The sequence below is a fragment of the Pyrgilauda ruficollis genome, unplaced genomic scaffold (assembly GCF_017590135.1).
Source record: "Pyrgilauda ruficollis isolate IOZ18807 unplaced genomic scaffold, ASM1759013v1 scaffold17, whole genome shotgun sequence".
Taxonomy (NCBI): Eukaryota; Metazoa; Chordata; class Aves; order Passeriformes; family Passeridae; genus Pyrgilauda; species Pyrgilauda ruficollis.
Window position 1 is genome coordinate 7,958,068 of NW_024515875.1, and position 26,661 is coordinate 7,984,728.

Here is a 26,661-nt window from a genome sequence, read left to right on the forward strand (position 1 = left end):
CTTGATTCAGAACAAGTTCCTCTCTGATATTCTTTGCTAGAAGGTGACATAGCCATAGGTACCAACATTTAAAGTAAGATCCATGGCATGTGGTGGACAATCCCTATGGCACATTTGGAGCTGAAGGTTGTCAGCAAACTCAACCACTTCAGTGGTGACATTCACTTACTGCTGCAACAGCTTGAACTTCTGTTTGACTTTTAGTGATAAATTAAAACTCTGGAGCACTATCAAGTTATCTAACTGGTATTATTTTTTTTTAGTTATTTGTTTTGCAGCAATGCCTTGCTAGGCACAATTTACAAGTTAAAACTCCAGCATTCCAGGTGCTGCACAAACCTGGATTCCAGGTGCTGCACAAACTCAGCAAACCATCCTGCATCCTAGGAAATTCTGCTCTGGATCAACAAGATGTGCAGAAGGATGATGTAAGAAGCAAACCAGTGGCAAGGGATGGATAGTATAGCAGAATACTGACAGGGCTATCATGGGAATAAAATGTAAAGATGCTATTAATGTCACATCAAAATTGCACAATCAAAAGGTGACAAATGGAAACATTAAGATTCCTATGACAACTTCCTGAAAGTGGCAATGCAGCTGTCTTATTTACAGTAAGGTCTATAGCTGAAAACACAATTACAAGAGCATTTGGAAGTAGGTTTTGAAAAATACCCAGGAATGAGAATATGATGCATGTGCAGCAGGGCTGAGTTACCACTGCTGTTGGATTTGCAGGCTTCTAGCTTTAATAATCACTCTCAGAATATCTGTGGGATTTTAGAGAAGAAATAGAGAAAATGAAACATGGAGAGAAAAATGCAAAATCCCTGGCAAAACATCAGGTTGCCCTAACTAATAATAACCTTCTGATAGCAGCTGTTGATACAGACTAAGAAGTGTATTCCTTGCAGTCCCCTAATGCCCTGAGAGAGTGAATGCTCAGACACTGAAACTTCACATGCTCTGTCTATGGGGATCAGCACTTCTGTGAAATTCCTAACAGTTTCCCCCATCAAATTTATTCAAATGCCAAAGAAAGTCAGTGATTGTCTTAGATTTTGAATCTGGGATAAACATGACATGTTTTTGATTGCAAAACCAATACAAGAGAAAAATTTGGCAATTATAAAAAACATTTTCCCACATCACTCAAAGCAGCATAGGGTGTCCCTGCCAAAAGACAGAAAATAAAACTCACCTTTGTCTAGAGAAGTAGCGACCTTGCAAGCCTGGGAAATTGTACATTCAAGGGCAATGTGTCAGACTATTATGAATGAGAAAAACAAGGCTCTAGTACCAGAGCTCACTACCAAATAGGCTGGCCTAATAACATTCAGCTCTCGGTTGCGTGGTCACTGCCTACTGCCAGTCACATCAAGGATAAGTATTAATGGCCAAAGTCATTGTAGTTACAGAATTAGGTAGGAGGAAGAAAAAAGCAGCAGCAGGCAGGCAGAAGTCCTTTTTTTATATGAATAAAATTTTATTGAATTTTATACAATTAGAAAGAACAAAGAAAGAGGAGCAAACAGTCTTATGGAGGGTAGGAACCAGAAGAGCTTTCCCAGTAGAGGAGGGCGCCTGCTGAGGGCAGTGTTCCTGTAAATGTCACACAGGGGTTGTTACAAAAGCAGAGAGAATGTGTCTGGGCTTTTCTTTGATTGTTTTGGGTTTTTTTTTCTTCCCACATTAGGGTTTCTAAAGCATCTCTTCTTCCCCCAACAATCCTACCACCCAGAGCAAAGTGAGCAGACAGGCAGGAAACAGGACTGCTCCAGTGAAATGTGTGCACACACAGAGCAAGCGCCTGCCTGCACCACCAGGGGGGTTTGCACACATTCTGGATGCAGTGCTGTAGAGGGGGAAAGGGATTTTGGGGTTTTTATCTCCTTTTTCTTTCATTTTTCTTTCTTTTTTTATTTTTTATTTTAAGAAAAGAAGGCACAAAATCTCAGCCAAGCTTCAAACCTAGTGCTGCTTGGGAGCTCCCAGTCTCCCAAAAAGCCAGTGTGTCCACATGGGAACCCAGCCCTCACCTCTCCCTCCTCTTCCTCAGGGTCTGTGCTTGCATTTCTACTGCTCAGGTAGAAGGCCCTGCCCAAGGTTTGTGCACTGCTAGGGAAAGTAAAGCCGTGCTGGGACAGGGAAACGGGATGAGGAAGAGTCTGTTGGCTTAAACAGACCCTTTTTCCAATGTGAGAACTATGGAAGTCACCTGTGACTCCCCACATTGCTTTTCCAAGAGCAGACCTGGGAGGGCTCTGGTGCTTTTTGAGGTGATCAGAGCCTTTGCCTGTGCAAGGCTTGGCATTATGCAGGAGGGCCAAAATACCTATCCAGGCGTGGCCTCTTTGAACCAGGGCTCTCTAGGAGAGGAAATCCCAGCCCTCAGTCCAGCCCTCCAAATGGCATCAGGTTCCTTCAGAGGTTTCAACTCTTGGCTTTGATTAAGGCTATTTAGTTGCAATAGAAAAAAGTAGAGGTGCCACCCACAACCACCTGCCAGGCTGCAAGGAGATGGCAGGGCCACTGGCAGATGCCACCAGTACCCAGTCTCAGGACATTGAGGGAAGTGGGAGAGGCAAAGAGATAGTGTGTGGGCTTTCATTAAGCCTCTGCTTTCTAAAGCAGGAAACAAATCCTGCTAATATGTCTGTGCACGTGGGAGAGCAGGAATGAAAACTCTGATGCCTCTCTGAAGGCTCCAAGCCCTGCCATGCTGCCCAGCCCTGCATAGCCTGATGAATAAAATCCACCATGCATCAAAGTTGTGGGGTTTGAAGTCACTTGCCCTAAACCAGAGCAGCCCAGGGGCAATGGAGGCCTCATGAACCTGCCTGATGCTCCATCACATCATCCTGCCCCTCTCTGCCTCCTGAATAACCCCAGCAACACACGAAGAAAAGAAAAAAAAAGATCCAAGCCCTAGAGCAGCAGCAGCAGAAGCAGCAACAGCAGCAGCGGTGCAGCCTTGCCCTGCACCAAGTGTCTCAGGGAAAGATGCTCAGACGGCTGCATCCTCCACAGCTATACATGGGGCTCTGGTGGCACTCCAACCTAGTGCAGGAGAAACACCCAGTCTGAGGATCCGCTTGTGTCTGTGTGTGTGTGTGCCTCTGTGTGTCTGTGTGTGCTGAGGTGGGGGAAAGAACTGCAAAAACAAAGACAAATGCTTCCTGGCCCACACCCTCACCCAACCATCCCTTTGCCTGGGCTGGTGGCTGTGCCTTCATCTCGCCCCTCCAGCCTGTCCCATGCCTCCCCAAACCCAGCCTCAGTGCACAGTACTCCCTAATCCAACAGCAGAGCCAGGGCCTTGGGAAGCTGGGGCTGCACAGCCTTCCCTGCCCCAACACAGGTCGTCATCCTCTTGGAAACAAAACAGCAACAACAATGGAAAAAAATAATATATATATATATCTCCCGACCCTCCCTGAAAGACACAAATGAATGGAATCAGTCCCCAACAAAACCAACAGGAAATAAAAGCAAAAGTGCCCCCAGGGTCAGGCTCGAGTGCATGTCCCAGCTGGGGCCCAGCAGCCCGGGAGCATGTCCCAACCTCCCTGCTCCTCTGGCCTTGGCACATCTGTGGCGTCCATTGGCACGAGGAGCTCCAGCAGCTGGGGGGAAAGCGGCTTGGCCCGGGCTGTCCCACCAGCTGGCAGCAGCCTCGAGAGGGGAGGGCAGGTGAGAGGTAAGTGTGTGACCCCCCCACCGCCTCGCTGCCTTTCAGGAAGGAGTAGGGTCTCTTCACCCCACCAGGGATGAGAAGCCCCTTGCTCAGCTCTCAGCTGCCAACTCGGTCCTACACCAGGGAGCCAGCCCGGCTCTGGGCGGGCACCATGACGGGGACAGCCCCGATCCGCTCCAGCGTGGCCTGGCTGACTGCATAGGAACGGGTGTGCGGCAGCCGCGGCTTCCTGCTGACGGAGCCATTGCTCCGGATCACCTCCTGAGGCGACGGCGCCGTGCTGGCCGTCACCACCAGTGTCTTAGGGGGAGCCGGGGATGGGTGGCCGCCATTGGCATAGACGGGGCGGGCACTCGTGCTCCCTGAGCGGGAGAAGGGAGGCTGGTGAGCATCGTTGCTGTTGCTGAAGCGGGTGAAGGAGTCTGTGGCGTGGTTGGCTTTGGGGTCGTTCCAGTAGCGGCTGTTGTAGGTGTTGGAGGAGGTGAGGGTGTCGTTCTCCGATGAGGACGCATCAGCGTGGAACGTCTTTGTGGCAGAGGAGCATTTGGGTGGCAGGTCATCCTCCCTGGGAAGGAGAAGGTGTGAGGGCATATGGAGGACACTGGCCCACTTGTCCAACACCCCCACCCCTAACTACCATGCTGGGGTCAACCCATCGATTCAAGGAGAAGGACAGCGCCACTGTGAATCAGCATTGCTCCTTGGCCTGTTCGCTCATCCCTCTCTGCAGGACCTACCTGTGTGCTCCAGGTGCCAAATTTGCCACTGAGGCAAATGACCCATGCTCATGTGTCTACAAAGAAAGTCAGGCAGTGCCAGAGAGTGATAGCTGTGACTGTAACCTCTGTGACCAGAGAATATCACAGCTCCAGAGCTTTTTAGCTATCACTGTCTGGCATTATGGGTCAGAATTCCCACCACATCACTCTCCTACAGAGGTAACAACACAAAGTCCCATCCCTCTTGCTGGCAGAGGGATTAAAGGCATTAAAGGCAATACTGAAAACAAAATGTATTGTTACAATTCTTCATTTCTCCCTCCATTTTCTGAATATATATGGACATCTTCCCCTGACCCAGGGGAACACACCCAGGATTAACAAAAATGAGGCTTCCAATTTCACTCCTGTCAGCCACAGCTTTTGCTTGGAGGTCCCCCATCACCAGCTTTCCCTGAACCTTACCTTATCTCATTGGGAATTTCCTCCTCTTCTTCTTCTTTGTGTTTATTTTTCCAGTAGAACAGTGCTACAGCCACCAACACAATGCAAACAACGAGCACAACGGCACCTGTGGCCACTGCTCCTGCAATCAGGCCGATACTCCGCGGGTGAGCTGTGGAGATGATTGAACAGAGCATGGAGAAGAAATCAGGGATGGGCTGTGGCCATCTGTAAGCACATGAAGCTGCCATGGCTTGGGAGGGGAGAAAGGCAATGTTTCCCATTCCAGGGCATGATTGTCTTCTGATAGAGAGGCATGTGGTGGCTCACAGCAAACATGGTTACACACCTTACTGTCACAAGACAGAAACAGGTGGCCAAGCCTCTCCTGGCAAAATACTTACGTGCAATGACTTGCAGGTCCAGAAGGCAAGTGCTGGTTCCAATGGCATTAGAAGCCACACATTGGTAAAGACCTGAGGACACAGTGCTGATATTTCGGAGAGTGACAGTGCCCTGGACTTGGTCTAGTCAGAGAGAAAAGAAGGATTTAAATCCCTCCCCCACTTGAGGAAAACCATGCAAAGGCAAAGCCAGCAAATAGAGAATTTTGGTGTGAGACTATTAAGAGAGAAATAAATTGGGAAATAACCTTTAGATGGAAGCATTGTGCGTGCACATACACACACAGAGACAAGATTAGGCCTTAAGGAGCTTACACTAGATGTTTCTTTCTCATCTTATGGAGGAATTTCTGCAGATGAAAGCTTGGGACTCTCACTGTTGTGCGAGAACAGAGAAGAAAGAGATGCAAAATTACCTATACCCAGATCTACTTGTTGAATTCAATCTTGCTCTGCAGAGCCCATACTCTCCCATCCCTGGGCTCCCCATCTCCTGCTCTGCCAATATTCCTCATTCCTGAATTATATGAAACTGAAAGGTGGCATATTCTTAAAATATAGCAAGATAAAGGGCAAAAGTACAGCTATCAGTATTTGATCAGGACACCTAGGCTAAGAAAACCTAAGGGTGGGACTTGATGCTGGGAAACACCGGTTTGATCAGAGCCCTGCTTCTCCATACATCTCAAAAGCAGCTCTGGAAGTAATTTACTGGAGAACTGTGGCATCAGTTCTTGATGGAGAACTGTGAGAAGCTGGCCATATTTTCCCGGGATGATTCTGCCTCTCTTTTCCCCGCTTCCATTCTATAAGTCTTTCATTTGGTTTAAAATGCAGGTGAGTTGGCAGCTGAAATTTCCAGCCATATGCCAACATCTAGAAATCACTCTCTTTCTCTTCCATTCAACCCAATCCGTGTTTCTCAGTGGGGAACATGTTTCTGGACCTTAAAATTTAAGTGGCCTCTGGAGGTTACCGCATCTACCGTGGGCTTTAGGAATCTTCGTTCCAATAAAGGGACCATGCAAATGATGGCAGACTCTTAATGAACCATGCCACCTCTGGCAGCTCAGACAAGGGACAGCCCAGGCTGCCACCTGGGAAATAAGAGAATAGTCAACAGAATGAGCACCTTGTGTGGCAGTTGGGGGCAACTTGGGGACATTGTCCAGTTTCTCCCAGAGGTATGTTGGCCGGGGGATGCCTTCTTCCGAGCTGCAGGTCAGTGTGATATCGCTGCCCACGTCCAGGGACCCCTGGATTCTGCAAAGCGGGGCAGAAGGAGGAACTGCGAGAGAAGAGGGAAAGGTGATAGCAAATCAGGAAATGTGACCAAACAGTGGAATGCAGGCTCACTCTGGACATGTGCTGCTGGGTAAAGCAAGGACAGTAGCATGAGCTGTCAAGGGGACAAGAATGAGGCAGCAGACAAGAACTCATTATGGTTTGGGGGGAGACAATTCACACAAAGATTCCTGACCCACCAGCCTATCGGGGTTACAGACTAATGCTGACTTGCACAGGACCCAGTTCTCTTAGATCCCTCCCTTGAAAAAAAGGTGAATATTTCTGTCTTTGAGACAGCAAGGATGGTGAAAGTTAACAGAACTGCACACAAAATTTACTGTGATTAGGTTTTGCTTTCATATCCCAACAATGGCATGCACTTTGGAGCATTTAGCATCAATGGGAGCATCCAGAACTAACAGTTTTCATGGAAAGGAAGCAAAGAGATAAACTCATTCTCTCCTCCTGTTGCTGTGCACCAAAGCCCTCCAGGATCCTCTCATACTTTATTTTTGCTACTTTGCATCTCCATATCACAATACCACCACAAAAACTTTCTCTCCACCATATTTTAAAACTTCATTACACACTGCCTGCATATGAAGTCATTTTGCCCTACGAACTCCTACAGTATCCACAAGGCAGCCCATTCCTCACCACAGGATGTCTGTGGGCTCAAAGGCACAAAGTACTGTGTTGCTCGTGATGCACTGTCTCCCTTGTCCTTGTCCTTGTCCCTGTCTCCCCCCCCCCCCCCCCCCAAATAATACCAATAAACACACCCAAGACAGTAAGTCCAATGACTCCAATATTCCTGACGCCTCTGTCGGGAAGATTGTTGACCAAACACTGGTAGGTGCCAGTATCCGATAGCTGAGTGTTGTTGATGAAGATGGAGGCACTGGTGGTTGGCATTGTCACAGCAAACCCCACTCGCCCGTAGAACTGGGGTGCACCACCAAAGATCTGACCCCCTTGGTAGAGAATAACCTGGAAAAGAAAGGAAGGTTCAAACAACACTCTGCAGTAGCTGAGCAAGGAGGAAGAACAGCAAGCAAAACATGAGCTTCCAAAGCCAAAAGGACCAGTTACTGAAAGATCTCTGAATAACCAAACCTCAATATACATCCTAGCAATGGTGTTTTTTCCAAAACACCATTGGAACACACTCTGTAGCCCATTTTACATCAATAAAAATGTTCGTAAAGGTAACAGACCAGAAAGATACCCAAATCTTCTGGCACAGCTGGATTGGCAATACCAGCCTCCTTCACATGATAGTCATTACCTGTCTGGACAGGATCAATGTACAGAAGCAGAGGCTCTCTGCAGGTCAGTGAATACTTAGAAGAAAAGCATCTGCCCAGTGGACAGTATAATTTTGAGTCTCTGTCAGTAAGATCCTGCCATGATTTGACATGGCTTACTGAAGATCTTTGAGATGAGCTGAATGACAGGCAGTGCAACCTTTGAACCTGCACAACCTCCGCCAGTCAGATTGTGCTCAGACCAAGTCCCTGAGGGGCAAGTTTTCTTCAGTGCAGGTTCTCACACTGAATACCAAATGTGATCAGGGCAGTGTGACCCAAGATGTATTTCAGAGAAATGGCATTCTTCTGTTGTCAGAGTATGTGGGCAAAAAACAGGTCAGCATATCTCAGGTTATGATTCTTGTCCCACCATTATATACTCTCATTTGCTAGTATTTATAAGAATGGACTTGCAAAAGCTACAGTGAAAAAATAAGAAGGGAATTAAAAGGGACAATGACTCTATGAGAAGTTGTGTTAGAGGACATTTTACATAGATTTCACAAGCTTAAAGCTGCAGCTACTCCCAGGCCCTCCAAATTCCACATCCTGTGCACCAAAACCTGGATTACATCTCCTGTGCTCTTTTGAGCACACAAACCACCAGAGGCCCAGGGCAACAGCACAGTATCACATACACTTGCCCCAGCTGCACATCCAGGCAAGGACACAACGTGCATCTGTTAACAGAACATAGAAGAAAACGGGTTCATGTGATACCCAGAAGGCACGTTCAGCAGCGAAGGGACAATGAAGTTCTGGAACAGCCATAGACTCAGCATTATAGAGGGCCTACATCCAGAACACGGTGGGGAACAGGAAAGCCTCAAGGAAATACCCGCTCCCGTAAGAAAAGACCTACCTGTTGAGGCTGGTTGGCGTTGGAAAGAGGAATGACCATCCAGATGACATTAAGGTTAGTGAGAGCAGCATTAGTGGTGAAGGTGCAGGGCAACACTGCTGTCTGGCCTCGGGCAACCTGGATACTCCCTGAACTGACTGACACCTCCAGAGGACACACCAGACCTGGAAAGAGAAGGACACACAATTCAAGCATTTCAGGAGAAGGACCCACAGATCAAAGAACTGCAGGTGGCCCCATACACTTGCAGATCATAACACAGTATCCCATTCCTACACAACTGTACCCTATTACATCAGTCTAAAAGGAATTATATTCCCTCCTCACAGATCACTCTGTTCTCATGCAGACATTTTGTACAGACAAATGTAGATATGTGGTCCTTTTAAGTGGGGGCACTCTAGTTTCAGAGCCTCTGAGAACAGTAGTGATTTTTTTGGCAACAGGCAAAAAGCTATAAGAACAACCAAGCTGTGTCTAAGAGAAAGAGATACGTTTTCAAACCCATCAATCTTAATGATACCAAACATCAGGGAAAGAGAAAAAAAACTGCAATATTAACCAAGAAACACAGTTCTCCTCCCACTTTTATGTCTTATGAAGTACAGCAAGACAAGAAGTATTTTAACAATATTTTTAATTTAAAGGGTTAAAAGTTGAAATATTTTCCAGTCCAGTAATTTCTATGTAGCTGATGAAAAATTACTATTGCTAATGGAGGATCTCATCAAATTTCATTTATTTTCCAGATTTTCCACCATTCACTTCTTTGCATTCCACATAGACTGGTCAAAGACAAAAGCCTGATAAGCCCCACCTTCCCAGTACAGCAGCTCAAGGCTGTCATTTCAAGACTGCAAGTCACACAGGGAAATATCTCTGTTCCTACCACCAAAATCTTGTCAAATGAAACTAGCCAAGGGGTCTCCACCACCACTTTAAGTAGCACTAAAATGCTTTAAACCATTTTTCTCCACAAAATCAAAATATTGACTCCAAAAAGCTATGTCTCTATATGACAGCTCACCATTTTCTTGTTCAAAGCATGTGGGAGGATGCTAGAGAAGAAGGCAAGGAGTTTCCAAGCTCCAAGGCAACAGCAGAATACTGCTAACATCCAGGTGCTGTCTGCAGACCACCCTATTCTCTTGCTGAATCCAGGAAGGGCTACCTGCAAAGTTTCTATTTTCTGCCGAGAGACAGTGGTTTGCTGAAGGTGAAATGCTTCATGAGGAGAGTTTTCTATCTGAACTACCAAGATATCGATCAGGCCAACATCTGAAGAAAAGGTGAGTGTCTCCCACATGCTTGTCTGCTGAGATCCTTCCTAGACTGCCTAATGTAGAAATGCAGCACCAGAGCCTGAAAGTGCTGAGCTTCAGATGCTACAAACCCAAAGACTCTAGCACTTGCACAGCCTTCCATGTGTTCTGGTGTTTGAACTGACTGCTCCAGAGTTGCAGTACTCCGGGAGTTGGCAAATACTCAGTCACCTCCTCCAAACTTCCATTCCTTCCTCCACATCTCCTACCTTTAAAGCCCCAAGTAGTTCGGGGAGGCTCAGAAATGCTTCAGAACAGAGTCAGACAAAATTTTACTTTAGCCACTTCAAGTGAAGCTTACAAGTTTCTTTGTGGGAAAAAAGCTCCTCATTGTCTTGGGACATACTTAAAAATATGGAACCACTTTAACCACTTCAAGTGCAGCTTACAAGTTTCTTACTTTGTGGGAAAAAAGCTCCTCATTGTCTTGGGACATACTTAAAACGTTGGATACTTAAAATATGGAACGTTTTGGAAACTCCTAGGGAAACAGTTAATCTCTAGTGCTAACATCTCAGAGAATTAGGTGGCTGGATGAGAAACAGCTGGTGGAAGCTTAATCCATCAATCTCCTATGCAAGTCTGTCAGTAGCAAGCAGAAGTAAATAACTTGAAGAGCCAGTAATAAGCATCACCTTTATCACAAGGCATCTGCCTTCCAGCTGTGTCTGTGAACAACAGGCCGGGAATGGATTTGAACTCCTCATTTTCTTATGGCTGGCCAGGCAGTGGCAGTAGCCCAAAGCCCAGAAGTGATCCATGTCAACTTTGGAGATCTCTCTTGCTGAATGTGACTCCAACAAGGAATTGTCTTTTCTGCAGGCTGAAATTTGAAGGCTGTCTTGCCATGACTACTCATCCAGCCTAGCATCATGCATGTGCTAACCAGTGTGCAGGGAGTCACAATGATTTGAACAACTATTGGATTGACATCTCTCTCCAACATGGTACAGGAAGTTGTGTTATGTTCAGTGTAGATTTAATGAGATCCTCTCCAGGAGAGGAAAAGAAACTACTCATCTAATTTGGAACAGCACTGTGCATTTTTCAGCCTCATTCCTTATCCCTTCCACTTTCCATTCCATGAAAAACCCACACATTCAAATTCTTGTCATTCAGAAAAAGTAATACTTAAGTGTGAGTGTTCCAATTTACTGGAAAAGTCAGACTTTGCAGTTTGCTTTGCAGGATTAGTTACATCAATCACTCAGTCATCAAGATGATGAGGTTTTCATGTCTAATCACCCTCTTCCTACTCCTAATATTTATTATTAGTTGATTGTAAACATCCTGCAGAATAATAAAAACACTAAAATAGAACATGCATAATTTATTCACCGTAAAAATACTTTTTGCTACATTTGAGAACTTCCCAATATACTCATGAGCAATTTCAAAAATTAAAGAAAACACAAATTCCATTTTCCCTGCCAGTACCCCACTCTCATGCTGCAACACCCTATAGCCCACATTATCTCCTTTTCCTATCAAGGCACCACAGCATCCCTTTTAATTTGAACACCATGGAGCAGGGAAGCACTAAAGAGGAGCTGAGGTCTCTGTTCATTTCTCTTGTCAAGGGGAGCTGCTTTGAACATGGCCTGCAAGATGAGCACCCCCCACACTCACCACACTGTCCTATCTCTGCCTTGTTAAACCACTAGGCAAGCCAGCTTCTCAGGCTTGCCTTTACCTCAGGCAGCCCAGGGCATGCCAACTGCTCTTTGGCCCTTTTTTGGTTCTTTTGGTATACAAGGCCGGTACAAAGACTCATTTTGCTAAGCTGAGTGGCACCTGCGGGGCTACAGCTGGGGAAAACACACACAGCCACTTCTGACAAGAAGATTGAACAAGGCAAGAGGAAACATAGGCAATAGTCCTCTTCCAGCAGCATGAACGGGGAGGTAGGGTGGTATGTTAGCACAGCACTGGGCAGGCAGTACTGTAACATGACTCCTTTCTCAGTGAGATAGCCAAAAAAGCAAAGAACAAAACCTTTTCAGAAGCTGAAAGACTTCTCAAGACTACTAGAAAATGTAACATTTACACATGCACTTGTCCATCTAAGCAAGTATCTTTGTGACTGCATTCTTCTACACGTTTAACAGTCATGGCCCAAAACACAGATGGATGCACACAAAGTCACATGCACATAAAAACCTGTATGCCCAGGGTGACACCTACTAGGTAAACTCAACCAAATTATTTGTGTTTAAACATTTCAAAATTGGGCATTGCAAAAATGTGGATTTGTATTAATGCAAGAGGAGGGAGGCAGAGGAGAGAGGGGAAAAGAGATTTCAAATTTAGCATATCTATTGGGATAAGGATTTTTCAATGCAGCCTAAGGAATGAGGACTTCAATTCCCTTGAGTAGATATAAATGCAAATATAGATATATGCACACACATACAGCCTACTAAGTCAAATTACACATAAGAGGTCAGAAAAAATAAAGCAAAGGATATTGTAAGAAGTCTCCTTCTGCAAAGTTACACAATACAGGTATTTTCTAAGCATTCAGAAGTTTAATGACTTCAGAGAGACAATGAATCGATCACCACCAAATCATCTCTCAGAATTGGATTACAATGGCCATTACACCCTCTCTTGTGACTGCAGTCTCCTCCTTACTTAGTAATTAAGCAGCCCTGTAACCAGCATGCCCAGAGGATGAGCAGGGTACACCACTGTCAGCAGAAAGAGGAATGGGCCCTTCCTGTACGTAGGACACTTTGATCTTAGCTTGATTCAGCAAACAGTGTTCTCCTTTGATCCTGAGGCAGCAAGCTCCCATCACTAATTGGAAGGGATGCTCCATTTTTCTGTCCCCTATCAGCAAACCAGTCAGCAGAAGAATGTTTTGGCTGCAGAGGCTCTTTCAGAATTTCTTCACATTTTTAGGATCAAGTAATTATTCTGGCAACAGAACTGATTTCATTTTTGATGGCTCGATGCTGCTGCTGCTGCTGGTCCTGCTTTTCCAAGTAGCACCTCAGCTCCCTCCCCGGTAAGCATGAAGGAGTCTGTGTAGGTAGTTTATACATCATGACACAAGCACATGGGACACAGTCCCACAGCATACATTGCCCTCCCTGGTGGGTGTAAGGAGAAGTCAGATGCTGCCACATTTTCTAGCTGCCCTAGAGGGGTTGCAAGATTCACAGAGTTTTCAGAATATACCAGATACAGTGAAGCTGAAATACATGGGCAAATCTAAGCACTTTGACTCATTCTAAGTTGGTAGAAAAATGTTCCCAGCTCCCACTCACTGCCACACCTTTCTTCCAGAGATCTCCAGCAGAATCAGCAGATTTTGGCACTTGCTAGCAGCAAACTCCTGATACCCAAAAGTAGAGACCAGAGTACAGGTTCACTCTGCAGTGCTGGCAAGCCAGGGAAGCAAATGGCCAGGGGAGGAAGGAGGGAAGAAGGTGTGAAGGGGATGTAAGAAACCCTCAGCTTTGTGCATTCTGCAGCTCCAGACCTCAAGGGAAAATGTGCAGAAATGTGTGCCACTGTGGGGAAAATGAGAATAAAGCTTCAAGCTGATTCAGCTTGCATCTGAAACCCAGGGAATGGCTGGAATGGCTCCTGCCGGTCCCAGCGCAATTAGCAATCCTGTTGCCACATGCTGGGGAAGATACCTTTGCCAGTATGACATTTTGGGTCCCTTGTTAAAGAGGCAAAGATGAGGTCACACAGAAGTTTTCAGAATAGGTTAGAAGCACAATGTTCCATCTGGCAACCGCAGGCAATGGAGGGAGAAACTGCAGAGCAGTCTTTTTCCTGAGATGAAAGGAAAATACAAATTGCTGTGCCTTTTGCCTGCCTCACGTCTCTGAGTCTGGGACCAAAGCTACCCTCTGTGCTAAAGAAGAGAAATGTCTTCCACCCTGAATGAGCTGAGGTACACTGCCAGCCCAGCACACTGAGCAGCAGCAAAACCTACAACCCAGGAAGGAGTGACTCACAGCAGGAAGAGACGGAAACAGAAGCAGGCAGTACACCTGCCATAGGACCTGCCTCTTCAGCAAACACTCAAAAGACCCTGAAGGAGCCTGGCTTGCAGTTGCAAACAGAGGAAACATTGAAGTTATCCAGCACGATATGACAGCATCCAAACTCTGCTCAACAAGATGCTTAAATACTGGTCTTGCCCATTCTCACCAGGGACTGTGTATCCTGCTTCATTCTGGATGTGATATGCTTGCTAGGTCAGACTCTAACCAAACACAGTATTTACCCAGCCTAGTGTCTGGAGGCAGCCTGCAGTAGACTCCACCCTGCTTAGGGAAACAACACCACCAAGCACTGCAATGGAGCACAGATCTGAATTTATGCACAGCTAGACTATTTCCAGTTCACTAAGGAAATTCTACCATGGAAAAACTTCCAGGCTCCAAAGTCATTCTGCAGAACAGGTATTTGGGACAGATTCACACTGTCATAGTAGACTGCATCCTGGGTCCAAGGTGCCCTAGCACAAATTTGCCTGGGAAGGATGCTTGGTAGAAACCTCCTTGGAACAATAGTAGTGGGAGTAATGGAGTGAGGAAGGAAGGGCTCCAACAAACAATAGTCCCCCTGCCAGCTCACAGCAAGAGGGCAAAGTTTGCTCCAGACATTCATAGGGAGATTGCTTCTGTGCCCCATTTTGAGAGCACATGTTAAAAAAGTGGCTGACAGGTCTAGCAATGGGATAGTAACCTGTGGGGGACAATGGAACAGTGTATAAGGCAAAATAATTTCCAACACTCCCCTTACTATCTTTGCTGGCTCTGCAGGACAGACTGGAACAAACAGCAGGAAAACCATCCCATCTAGCATGGTTTAGAGCAAGGTCTCTGTAAAACAGGTGTTAAAACTATACTGATGCTAACTTTTCCTCTGAGGTGTTTGTAGTGTTAGCATTCCTGTTAAATGCAGATCAATAGGCACCTTTATCCCTGAAGAAACCATCAGACACAGCTGGTGGTATCAAATCATCCCCCCAGCATAGAGCCTCCCAAGTGAAAAGATCCATTTTATTCTAGTAAGAGTAATCTCAGGATTGCTGCCCAACCTGTAGGATAGGCAGGCTAGCAGACACTAACCCAGGGAGAAAAGACAGCGTCAGGGTATTGAAGTTCAGCCCTGCAGTGTTTCTTGCCAAGAACTGGACTAGCTGTTCAGTACCGCCAAAACTATGCTGATCACACTGACCCTACTTCCTTGCCATTTATAACCTCATCTGAACTAGACAGAAAACTAACAGGGGAAAATTCCTGCTGATCCATTCCACTCTAGCCTCAGCTGCTGACCAATGAGCAGCAGTCACTACCACCCCTGCCATCTTCTCTTCTGGAAATAAGTCTTTCTCTGCAGGTCAGCTGGGAACAAGATTTCAAACAACTGACTGAATGGGATGACATAGAGCATATCTCCCTGTGCTGATCTCCCCAACCTGCAGCTGTAGACAGGTTGAGGAATGGACTCTGTGACCAAAAAAAAATGGTAGAAAAGCTTTCAGCTGCACATACTTCCAGAAAGGTGTCAGTTCCCTCTATGTCCTTGTCAGAGGAGCTGGATTTGCACTTGCAGGGGTAGGAAAGGGGCTCTTATGACATACTGAGGAATTTGATTCCTTCCCCTTTTCTGGCACAGACTCCCTGGATCCTGCTGAGCAAGCCAGACAGCTTCAGGTATCTTCAGAGGGTCCCCATTAGTGTGAGATCCTCATGTGCTCAGGTTTAGACCTCAAGAATTTGAGTTGCTGAACTGCTGAGTACTCAAACCTACTAGGGAAAACGAGAGGGGCTGTGCTGTCCAGATAGCAGAGTTCACGTGATATTAAGCTCCGTAAGCACCTGAACTGTGCTTTTCCAATAGATCTTAATGCTTCTGTGTTATTAGTCACAGACTTGAAATGCAGAAGAACTTTTTGAACAGTGAGAAGAACAGAGAGTGTTAGAGCAGTTTGTTGGCATGTGCTAAGTGGGAACAAGAACCCAAATCTGGTTTAGAGATGCAGCTTCATAGAGCCAATGATTCAAATGGTCCTTCCCAGTTCTGAACTCCTGCTGTGATCCCAGTACAGGCTTCTCTTATGTGTTTCTATCAAACCTTGCTGAAGCTGCCAGGAGAGCTGCCACCTTTGCAGCTCCAGCAAGCTGGGATGGATGCCTTGCATCTAGCTCTGCCGCCTTGAATGCAATATGTGTGCAAGTTAGAGGCAGAAAAACAACTGCATCGTATTATAGCAAGATTATAAAAATACAAAGGAACATTGATAGGGACAAAAATAGCATCTACAATGACATTAGCTAGAATGAAACTAATCAATGGCTGTGCACAGGGCATGCATTAATCCCCTTTCCATGGCATAGTGTTGCACTATTAAGTACATTATGGAATTTTAACACTTCCCTTCGATGCATGCGGCACTGGCTGGAAACAGAAACTGCTGTGATCTGAGCTGGCAGTCCTTGAATTCACAGCATTTGCAGAGGACTCAAGGAGCAGCTGCACTTCGGAGGTTGAGAGTTTTTTGCTGTAGCAGATGAGCAAGGCCAGAGGGGACTCAGGGGGGAACAGGAACTGAAGAGCTCACTCATTTCTCCCCTAAATTGAGAGTGGAGGGGTGGGTAAGGCTAATTCAGCCCACTCTGTAGGACCATTTGGTGTCAATTTTGTCCATCCCTGGCTGTGCTTAGAATCAGAGTCATCAATGACTCATACCCTGGGACTCAGGTGGGCAAATCAGGAGCAGGCAATCTGTCTACAGAAGATGGCTGAAGGCCACACAAGGCAGGATACCCAAGGTACACACAGAGTGGTGTGTCCTTGCAACAGTCATTTCCCTCTCCTCAGGTCCTTCCGAGATGCCTGAAACACTATTTTCCAAACAGCAGGCACAAACAAGGAGGAAAGCAAAAGTTTAACTGGGCACAGAAAGTTATTTCCCTATTCTTTGTCTTTTACAAAACTAAGAATGGGAACACAGTTCCTTTTCCTTCATCCCCCTACTCCTGTGATAGATCAGCCCTGGGGAATGCTGCTGCAGTAACTTAAGATGTTGTCATCCATTACTGTTTGCCTTGTTGCTCAACACAAGGTTATTGCCCCAGAGCTAGCAAAAGCTGAAAAGAAGCAGTGCCTCTACCTCACAGCTAGGCATTAAGCAGCATAACCTGCTGAGGAAGATGTGGGGACATTCTAACTTCCTTTGCTGTGAGAGGGAATAGCTGCATTGCAGACACACTGTCCTGTTCTGCTCACTGCTACAGCAGAGGCATCATCCTACAGTAATGGATGTCTAGGAATGGGAACATTTCAAATGACCACAGCCAGTTACTTTAGCTGAAGTGACTTGGGGATGAAAGCTTATCAAACCTTCCTATAAGTACATTTAAGGTAAGAAGCTCAGCTTGAGTTTGCAAAAAGCCTGCAGCAACAGCTCTGAGCTGCAGACTTACCCATTCATCTACCTGGGATGCCAACATAAACCTCCCACATCCCTCCTCTTAATTATCTTACTGCTTGTCACAGCACACCAAAAATGAAAATTCACCTTTTACACAAAGATTGGTATCTATGTTTCCTGAAATAGGGAAAATGCACAGAGCTGACTGAGAGCAGTGGTACACATTGAAGGTACACATTGGCTTAATTTTCCTGAAGCAGGTTGCAAAACCTCACTGAAGCCAGCTCTTAACATTTGGGAATCTCCACCATGGCCAGCCTGTGTCTCTGCAAGCATCCTTAAGCATCCCTGTGGGTATCTGTAACCACACCTGAGCCCACGCATGAAAAGCACAAGTTGAGGCTGCATGGGATGAATTGAGAGCTGCATGTAACATGCCTACCCCAGAGTGGGCATCTAACTAGAGCTCTTGCCAGGCTCTAAAAGCAGAAATAGGCTTGAGTTGCCACCCTCCCTGATCCCATTTCTTTGCTAGTATTCTCCCAGCACAGCCCAGTCAGCAGAGATGTGTCACGCTGAGGATCAGTGCCAAGTGCAGGCAACAGCACGTGACACTGCTGACACAGCAATGGTGTCTCCTTGGGGAGAAGGTATCCACTGGTGCCTCTACAAGAGAAATGTACCTCCTCCCAGGACTGGGGAACAGAGAGTCAGGGTTAGGAAGCTGAAATTAAAACAGGTCGGCAAAGCTTTACTAAGACACTCACTTCTATTTTCTGTTTGCCGAGACATAAAAAATACATTAACAGCCCAGCAGCTTTGTAAATGATTTATGGTCAAAAGAATAAATTTCTTCCTTCTCTCCTGGCTAGAAAAAAAAAAAAAAAAAAAGGAATACAAAAAGATTGTAACAGTGATAAACTGCTTAATATGGGAAAACAACTCAAGGTTTAAATATATTCAGTGGTACATTGAGTGGAAAGGACAGAACCCATAAGGAATAAGATTAAAGTCCAGTGAAGGGAGTTGGCACAGGGGAAGGCAGCATGAATGGGTGGGCAGGCTGGAATATACAACTCATGTGGTGGGGAAAGGCAGCAGCATGGAGTGCAGCTGCCAGACAACCATCCTTAGGTCAAACTCCAGTGCAAATATCCCAGCCTATGGTTCATCCAACTGCTTTTACCCAAAGCATCAAGAGCTATGTTCATCCTCCTCCAAAAGGAGGAAGAGCGGAGGGTGATGAACAAAAAAGGTGCAGAGCTTTCCCTATTAAACACAGGCTGGGTGAAGATCCAGGGACTTGCTGGATGCTGCATCTGGTCTCCCTCCCTGCAGACACCACTGACATCATCTGAGACTCCTCAAGGAAGTTCCCTGCAAGGGTGCAATTAAGCTGGGCCAGACGTGGTTCAGGTTGGAGAGGGGATGAGGACAGGTTCAGGAAGGAGAGCTTTAGGGAGAGGACTGTGGTGCTGCAGTGGTAGAATGAGAGATGGGACTGGGGTTTAGGAAGTTCAGGGGACTGTGGGCAGTGGGGTTTGGGGACTGGAAATAACTTCCAAGAAATGGCTTCGCTTCTCCAAGCCAAATGCAGGGGAGCTCCTTCAAATGCTTCCTGGGGCCACCTCACCTGTTTTCCCCTGTTACTGGGGTATTCCAGCACTGTCATCACCCCATGGTTGCTTATGTTGGCCTGATGAGGTCACCCCTTAACAAAGGGGTGCCTAAGACACAATAAAATAAAATTAAATGTTTTAAAATATTTGAATAATATAATTTAAAATATTTAAGTATATTAAAATAAAAGCAACCCCCAAGGAATCAACCTCCCAAGCCCTTTCTGAGAGGAAAAGTTTTCATTAATAGACTGATCCCATTTTTCTTGAGGTCAGGAGGGACTGTCACCAGGATGAGTATCAAATTCTTAAAGGATCTGGTCCAGCAAACCATAAGTTTTGGCTGAGGCAATGCCAACAAATTGGCTATCTGTTTTCCATACCCATTTTGTGTCTTATGTATTAAATGCTCTCATTCTGTGGAGTCCACAAGCTTTGCAAGTGGAAGGATACTTGGCCAAAGTTTGTTGCTCACCACATCTTTGAGCTCCCTTAAAAGTTTTCCTGCTCTGTGACCTAACTGGGTCCTGCTTCACCAAAGCTGCCACCTGCATGACCAGCAGGAGCCCACCTGGAGCCAGGGCTGCTCAGCCAGACACTGATGCCTGGGTGCATTTGATATGTCCTAGAAATTCCACTAAAGGCAGGTAAGTCAGTGGAAATACATTAAAAATATATCTTTAAAAATTAGGCACATGTTTAAGTATCTTGCCGAACTGGGGTTTAAAAAAAACCTCCTGTAGCTTGTTCATAGGAGAGCCTTTAAGGCTTAAGAATGTGGAAAATCACCGTGAAACTTCCCTGTCACCAAACAAGACTGATTAAAGCAAAGTCTCTCAAAGCAGTTGGATTGAAACTAGTTTACATGGGCATATTCAAAGACATTAGACCTCCATATCTTAAACTTCATTAATCCCAAACTACTTTGGATTTAAAATTATTAAAATCATTAAAAACAAGCAAACAAAAAAAAAAAAAAAAAAAAAAAAAAAAAAAAAAAGAGGGAGGCTCTTTTTCATTTAAATTGTTTAAATTGGAAAGAAAGGAAAACCCAAAATTGTCTTTTGCTCTGGCAAATGTCAGGTCAGTAATTGAATGTTTCAGATTATGAGTTGAACTGTCTAAAAGAGGTTGTAAAAGGACAATTTTCCACTGGGAAAAGAAGAGTTTTCATTAAAATCAAAATAGGTTGTAAGACTATCAACTTTGATGATATTGTCAGTGAGTGAAGACAAAATGAATTGCTTTGACTTCCCCATTTAATTACAGTAATATTGGCACCCTTCAGTTCAATGAGGTAAGAACACTTTATTTCAATCCATTTAAACTTTTGCCATATATTTAGATATTACATAAATTCTGACTTTGCATAATTTTATGCAGTACGAGTGCAGTAAATACACACATGCATACTTAATATGCTATGGCCTTTCAACATCATGTGAATAGTCTCTTTTCCCAGTGGAAATTTACCCTGATTTTTGGTCCTTCCATTACAAGACCTGATCTCTCACTATGATGTGAAATGAAACAGAGAGGGTACATGAGGACTTCCCTGCAATAAATGTCCAGTTTATTACCTGCTTTACTGAATTACAGAATCACAGAATAATGAGGTTAGAAGAGACCTCTAAGATCATCGAGTCCAACCTATGTCCTAACACCTCAACTCAGAATCTAGACTATAGGACCAAGTGCCATGTCCAGCCTTTTATTAAACACATCCAGAGATGGTTGTTCTACCACCTCACTGAGAAGAGCATTCCAGTACTTTATTATTCTTTTGGTGAAAAATTTTTCCCTAATATCCAACCTATACCTTCCCTGACACAGCCTGAGACTGCATCCTCTGGTTCTGTCAATTGCTGCCCGGTGGAAGAGACCAACCCCCACCTGCCTACAGCCTCCCTTCAGGAAGTTGTAGAGAGCAATAAGGTCACCTCTAAGCCTCCTCTTCTCCAGGCTAAACAAACCCAGTTCCTTCAAATGTTCCTCATAGGGCTTGTGTTCCAAGCCCCTCACCAGCCTTGTTGCCCTCCTGTGGATGCACTCAAACAACTCCATCACAACCTTCGCATGGGAACACCCAGAGTGCTGGAGTTGTAGATGTTTCCATGTGAAGTTTGGTGCCCATGTGGCTCAAGGGGAGAGTGTCAGGAACAGAGACTTCCACACAAAAGCCACAGCAACACATCTTAAGCACTTTGCAGTCCTTTCCCAGAAGGACAGTCACTCCATGCTCCCTGCCCTCTGGAAGTGCAATCTTTTCAACCTGCCTGCACCAAACCCAAAGCCATGGTGCAAGTGTTGCTGACTATAAATCAGTTCCCAACACTCCAATTATTTGGGCTGATCATTCCCACATTGCATGTTGGAAGCAAGACCAACAGATGAAATGTACACAGCCAGATTAATACAAATCTGCTGTCCATCTGCTATGTGTCCTTTCGGCATGTGCCAGCACAGGGTGCAAAGAGAAACGCATCCCAGAGCTGAGAGGCCCTCCCTGCTCATCGTGCACCCGTGGCTGAAGCATCTGCAGCTCTAAGCATCCAAGCCAAGATCACTGAGCCTGATTTTTCCCAAATGCTGTGCACTTTCCCCTCCAGCCAGTGCCAGCCCTCTGGCACTCTAGCTGCGTACACAGCATCATGCTGAAAAACGCAAATGTAGAAAGTTGCACTGGTAGCTTTAAAATATGCCATGAAGAAATGCAGAGTTTCCACTTTGCAGTGAGGAAAACCAAGATGGAGTGAGGATATAACTCACCCAAACACCATGCAGCAGGTCAATGGTGAGACAGGAACAGGACTTTAGAACCTGATTCATGGGCCTTGCTCTGCCTATTAATCACTCTCTCCACCACTGCACTAAGTATTAGTATTGATTTCAAATTAACACACACACACATATCTTATCAAGGAGAAAAAAGAATAACCAAGAAGGTTCACTATGTTCAGCTCCATTGGAGGCCAACATGATTCTATAAGCAAACATTTTCTACAAGCAGCCCTGGCCCAAAGCATTCCAGGCTGGGAGGCACAAAGCAGGCACCCTCAAGGAACTATCAAATGCTTACAAACTGCTCCAAATCCTTTGAGCAGCTTTTCAAAAAACACAGAGTACAATGCTTGCAATGCAGAAAGGAGACTTTGGGAATGCAGATGCTGCTGTTACTGTACCTGACAATGCAGCTCCCTCCTTACCACTTTATTTTCTGATGCCAAGATCTGGAGTTAACCCCGGATGACCAAGTCCCACAGTGTCATCTGATTTTATGCTTGCCATGATGTCCTGAATTCCCTTTTACAACAGCTGCTAACTTTTGCAAACATAAAACTTCTACGAGCGTCCCTTGTCTTTTAGAGTAAAAGTCTCAGGAAAACATTTTGCAAATTTTCCCTCTGTAACAGATGCAAGAAGTTGCTTATGCCCAAGCAGCAAAGTACACAACTGCTCTGAACTAACATTTTTTTTGCTGCACAGCTGGCTCAGTTTTTCACACAGATGTTGTTTCTCCTGCCAAGTCTAAAAGCACACAGAGCAGCATTAATATGAAAGAAACTGATTGGACACTGGTTTAACAACAAGTTGAAAATTCCCCAACCACATCCTGTGTGTTGGCTGTGTGTTGGGTTTTCCCTTTCCTTTGTTTTTGGGTTGGTTTGTTTGTTTTGTTTTTTTTTTTTTTTGTTGTTGTTTTTGTTTTTGTTTTGGTTTGGAGGTTTTTTGTTGGTTTGGGGTTTTTTAATCTATATTTTTTATATTTTATGCATCCAACAGGGAGAAAAAGGAAAAAAAAAAAAAAAAAAAAAAAAAGATAAAACAGAACAAGACCCTAAGAAGCCACTGAAGAAAATCTTAGCCTTTCAGGGGTGAATTCCCTTTCTGAAATTTGAAACACACGTTAATCTTTAATGTTAAACCATGGATTAAAAATTAATTCAAAAATCTCACAGTTTGGAACACTTACAAGTCCACTGCATTATTAAAATCTCAGATCAATGCTACTCTGCATAACTAAGTCTCCCCAAACTCTTTCTTTTCTCTTGAAGCCAAGAACAGGTACTCACTGCTCTCCCCAGGTATCCTTAAAACTCAGAGAAACCTACTTGTGGTTCCCAAGAGCTGGAAAAGGCTGAGCCCTCAATTTTACTTACTTTTTTGTGTTCCTTTTTGTTTGCCCAGCGGGGGAACCGAGGGATCAGGAAACATGTGCAGAGGTGTTGCATTTTCCACAAGTATTTTTGGAGCCATGGCTCTCTTACCAACTGCTGCCTTATAGCTCTGCAGGAGGCTGAGCAGGAGGTTTCCATCTCTAGAGTCTGTGCTACCACGTCATTTACCACAAGGGGTAAAACTTTCTCTTTAAGCATCACAGTTTTTAACAGCTGCCTCAGCACAGTTATATTAGCAGTTAACATCACAAAACAACCTCCCTCCTATGCTCTTTTCTGCACTCTCAGGCTCGTTTCTGTCCAAATCCTCCACCTGAGACTATCCTCAGGAGGCTGCCTTCACCTGCAGCCAGCTGGGTCCACGCCAGATGAACCATGGTGCCAGCCGAGGTGAGTGCTGCCCATGCACCTCCTGGGTGAGGAAGCTGCACAGGCAGCCAGCACAACTCTTGGAGGGGACTGTCCCCCTCAGGGAGGTGCTGATGCCTCTCTGACCCTCCAGATGCTGTCAGAGGAGAGGACATCACATCTGCAGTCAGGGCTGCTACCTGCTGTGTGATAGGAACTCTGTGAGAATGAATAGGCTGCGCTGCCCCACATGTGGGCACCCCCAATATCTCCAGGCTCTGGGTGAAAATGAAGCAATTCATTCCTAGCTTTAAATCAGTGCTTGTATTCAGGGAGAAAAATAAATAAATTTTTTTTTAAATGCACAGAAGGGTTTAAACACCTACAAATTGCACTTATCTCTCCCTTGTTTATCATAACTTTTCCTGCCATGGTTGCTAATGGAAATAATAATAATCACTGTCGTAGAATCATGCATTGGCTTCTTTCCCAGATTCTCCTCTTGCTCACCAGGCAGTGAAGTCATTGTATCACCAAAAGTTCACAGACACCTGGTTTCACCGAAGTGCCACCATGAAAGGTTTTGACAGCTTCCCATGGAAGCTGAGAAAGCAGAAGAGTAAAGGAGGAGAGCCCTTGACTTTGGCACAGGGGAGTGATAGGCAGGAGGATAAAGAAGTGGCAAATCTCCACTATGTTTGCCAACAGAGTAAAGTAAAGAAAACAACAATTATGAATGAACAGACAAATCAGGACACAAATAGTCCTGCTCAAGATGCTGACATGTTCTCCCAGCAGGATCTGAGCACCTCTGGAATCCGGGGGAGGCAAGAAGAAATAAGCCCAGGTGATGTGCCTGTGCTTGTGCAGAGCCAGGCATGAAACCTCACTCTCTGGCTTGGTAGTTCATCTTCCAAATCATCTCTCCTTCCATAAATTCAGCCTTCTACTTTTAAACTCATGTGCCCATCAAGTCAGATTACAATTAAAACTCTGCAAGTATGGCAAACTACATTCATGAACATCTGTTTGAATAATAAGCCTGAATTTGCTTCGACAGTATTCATCCGACCTGCTTTCCTTGCCTTCTGCGAGAGCTCACACCAGCTCTCTCCAGTTCAAAAATGACAACGTGAGGGAGAAGCTGCTGCACACACTCACATAAACATGAAGATGATTTTGCCTGGTGGAGGAGGGGTTTCTAACCTTTGGTGCAAAGGCCTTTCAAGGATTGCAGGCTGCTTCTCAGACTCCATAAAAACCAGCCTAAAGTAAGAAACCTAAAACTTGCTTTGTCAAAGTCCAGGCTGCCACTGAAAAATGTGTATGTGGGTTTGACTGCTGGGCTCTGCAGTCTGTACCTGCTGGGAGAAGTGGGGTAGTCTCTCATGCTGAGGCCATAGCTGCTCCTGTGGCTGGTTGCTCCCAGAGGTGCAGAGAAGTATCCCTCTCACTCCTCATCCCTCTGCTTCCCACTCAGACCTGCCAGTGGAACTGCTGGTGTAATAGATCTCTCTCCCACACAGTTCTGGCAAAAAAATCCTAGTTAATGGGTAAGACAAATTTCTTTTCTACCATAGGCCACACTGAGAGGATCAGGCTAAAGAACAAGAATGCAGGCAGCCATGCTGACACCCTGAACTGAGGGTAACCTCTGGCAGGGGAAGGGGAGTAGGGACAGCCTCTGACCTCTCCATCCACCTCAGCAGCTGTCCCAGCAGTACGTCTGACTGCCTTACTCATTTTTCCTGGCTGTGAATTGGGGCAGTGTCCCCTTACGCCAAGAGTGCTTTGTGCTACTTGGATGTGAGGTATTGAGGGAAAGCAGGAGAAAAAGCAGAGAGACTGATGCAAGGAACAGAAACCATACCTCGAGGCCTAGATGCAGGTTGAACGCAATAAATACTCCAAGAGACAGGTTACAAGCTAGGATATGACCCTGGGGAAAACATTTGTTGAAGGGAGGAGAGGAATAAATGAAATAGTGTACACTTAATGGCTACTTATAGAGGTAAATCAGTATGGCTTAAAACACGCACCCCACAGAGACACATGGAAAGGCTACCCACCAGAGGCTTCTGCAAGGGCCCCATATCTCCAGAGATAATTTGCTTACCTCTAGGCAGGATGTGGAATGGCTAAAGAACAATACAGCAGGACAAGATTAGTCTCTGAGCAGGAGGCACCAAGAGTTTGAGAAAGACACTGGATAAATCCTAGAACCACAGAAGCTCAGGAGTTGTCTTTTGATGCTGCCACAGGAATGTTCTGTACATTGACAGTAAACACAGGCCACAGGGAAAGAATTCAGCTCTAATGACAAGATGCTATTGTGGGAGGTTGTGCTGTACTGAGACTGGCACAAGGCTGTTGCCCATTCAGGGATGACTTCCATCAAAGGAACAGCTTTTTAGAACTGTTTGCCCAGCTCTCAGTATAGGACAAACTACTGATATGTATTTCTGTACCCAAGTCACAAAAAGGTAAAGCCTTTTCCAGGCTTTAGGAAGCAATACAACAACGAAGTAAAGTACTTCTGCTAGGCTGGAAGACTGCATTGCTCCATTCAGCACATACAGCAATAATCCATAACCACAGAGGACAGATGGAGAAAATACATCTACCTTTGGAAATGGGAAATCTATGATACAAAACGAAGCTTCTGTTAGTCTTTTGACAAGAACATTCCTGGCTCAACATAATTAAATTAGTTTGGTTCATACTTTTACTTTTAATCGATCAAGGAGAATGGTGGTGCTGCCACCACATCCCCATTACACCTGAAATGAAACACCAAGCATGGAGGTGTGGGATGGGGGATGGAGGGAGGGCACTGTGCAAGCTCCCTGCAAAGACAGTACCTTCCTCTCCAGTGCACTAGAGCTGACAAGGCCATGCAGCACCAATTTGGTGTTTTGCATCCTCTGAGAAGTGAAAAACAGGAGGTGGCAGAGTGGCTTTCCCCCTGCTTTCTGGATGCTTGGATTTCTGACAAATTTCCCTGTGAAGGGCTACCCAAAAGCTCCATGGAACTAGAGTGTCAAACGTGAACATTCAGTGCTTAAT

General features: G+C 45.4%; 1 protein-coding gene across 2 annotated transcripts in view; it reads right to left on the reverse strand.

The window, feature by feature from the left end:
- Positions 1-1,462: 1,462 nt before the first annotated feature.
- IGSF11 (immunoglobulin superfamily member 11) overlaps positions 1,463-26,661 on the reverse strand; it is a 104,582-nt gene continuing 79,383 nt past the window's right edge. For both annotated transcript variants that reach the window (XM_041464060.1, XM_041464061.1), the window contains exons 2-7: positions 8,724-8,887; positions 7,334-7,541; positions 6,397-6,552; positions 5,265-5,387; positions 4,882-5,032; positions 1,463-4,262 (exon numbers count right to left, since the gene is read on the reverse strand). In XM_041464060.1, coding sequence (XP_041319994.1) covers positions 3,812-4,262; positions 4,882-5,032; positions 5,265-5,387; positions 6,397-6,552; positions 7,334-7,541; positions 8,724-8,887 — 1,253 coding nt within the window. In that variant the 3' untranslated portion in view covers positions 1,463-3,811. The remainder of the gene's footprint in view (positions 4,263-4,881; positions 5,033-5,264; positions 5,388-6,396; positions 6,553-7,333; positions 7,542-8,723; positions 8,888-26,661) is intronic.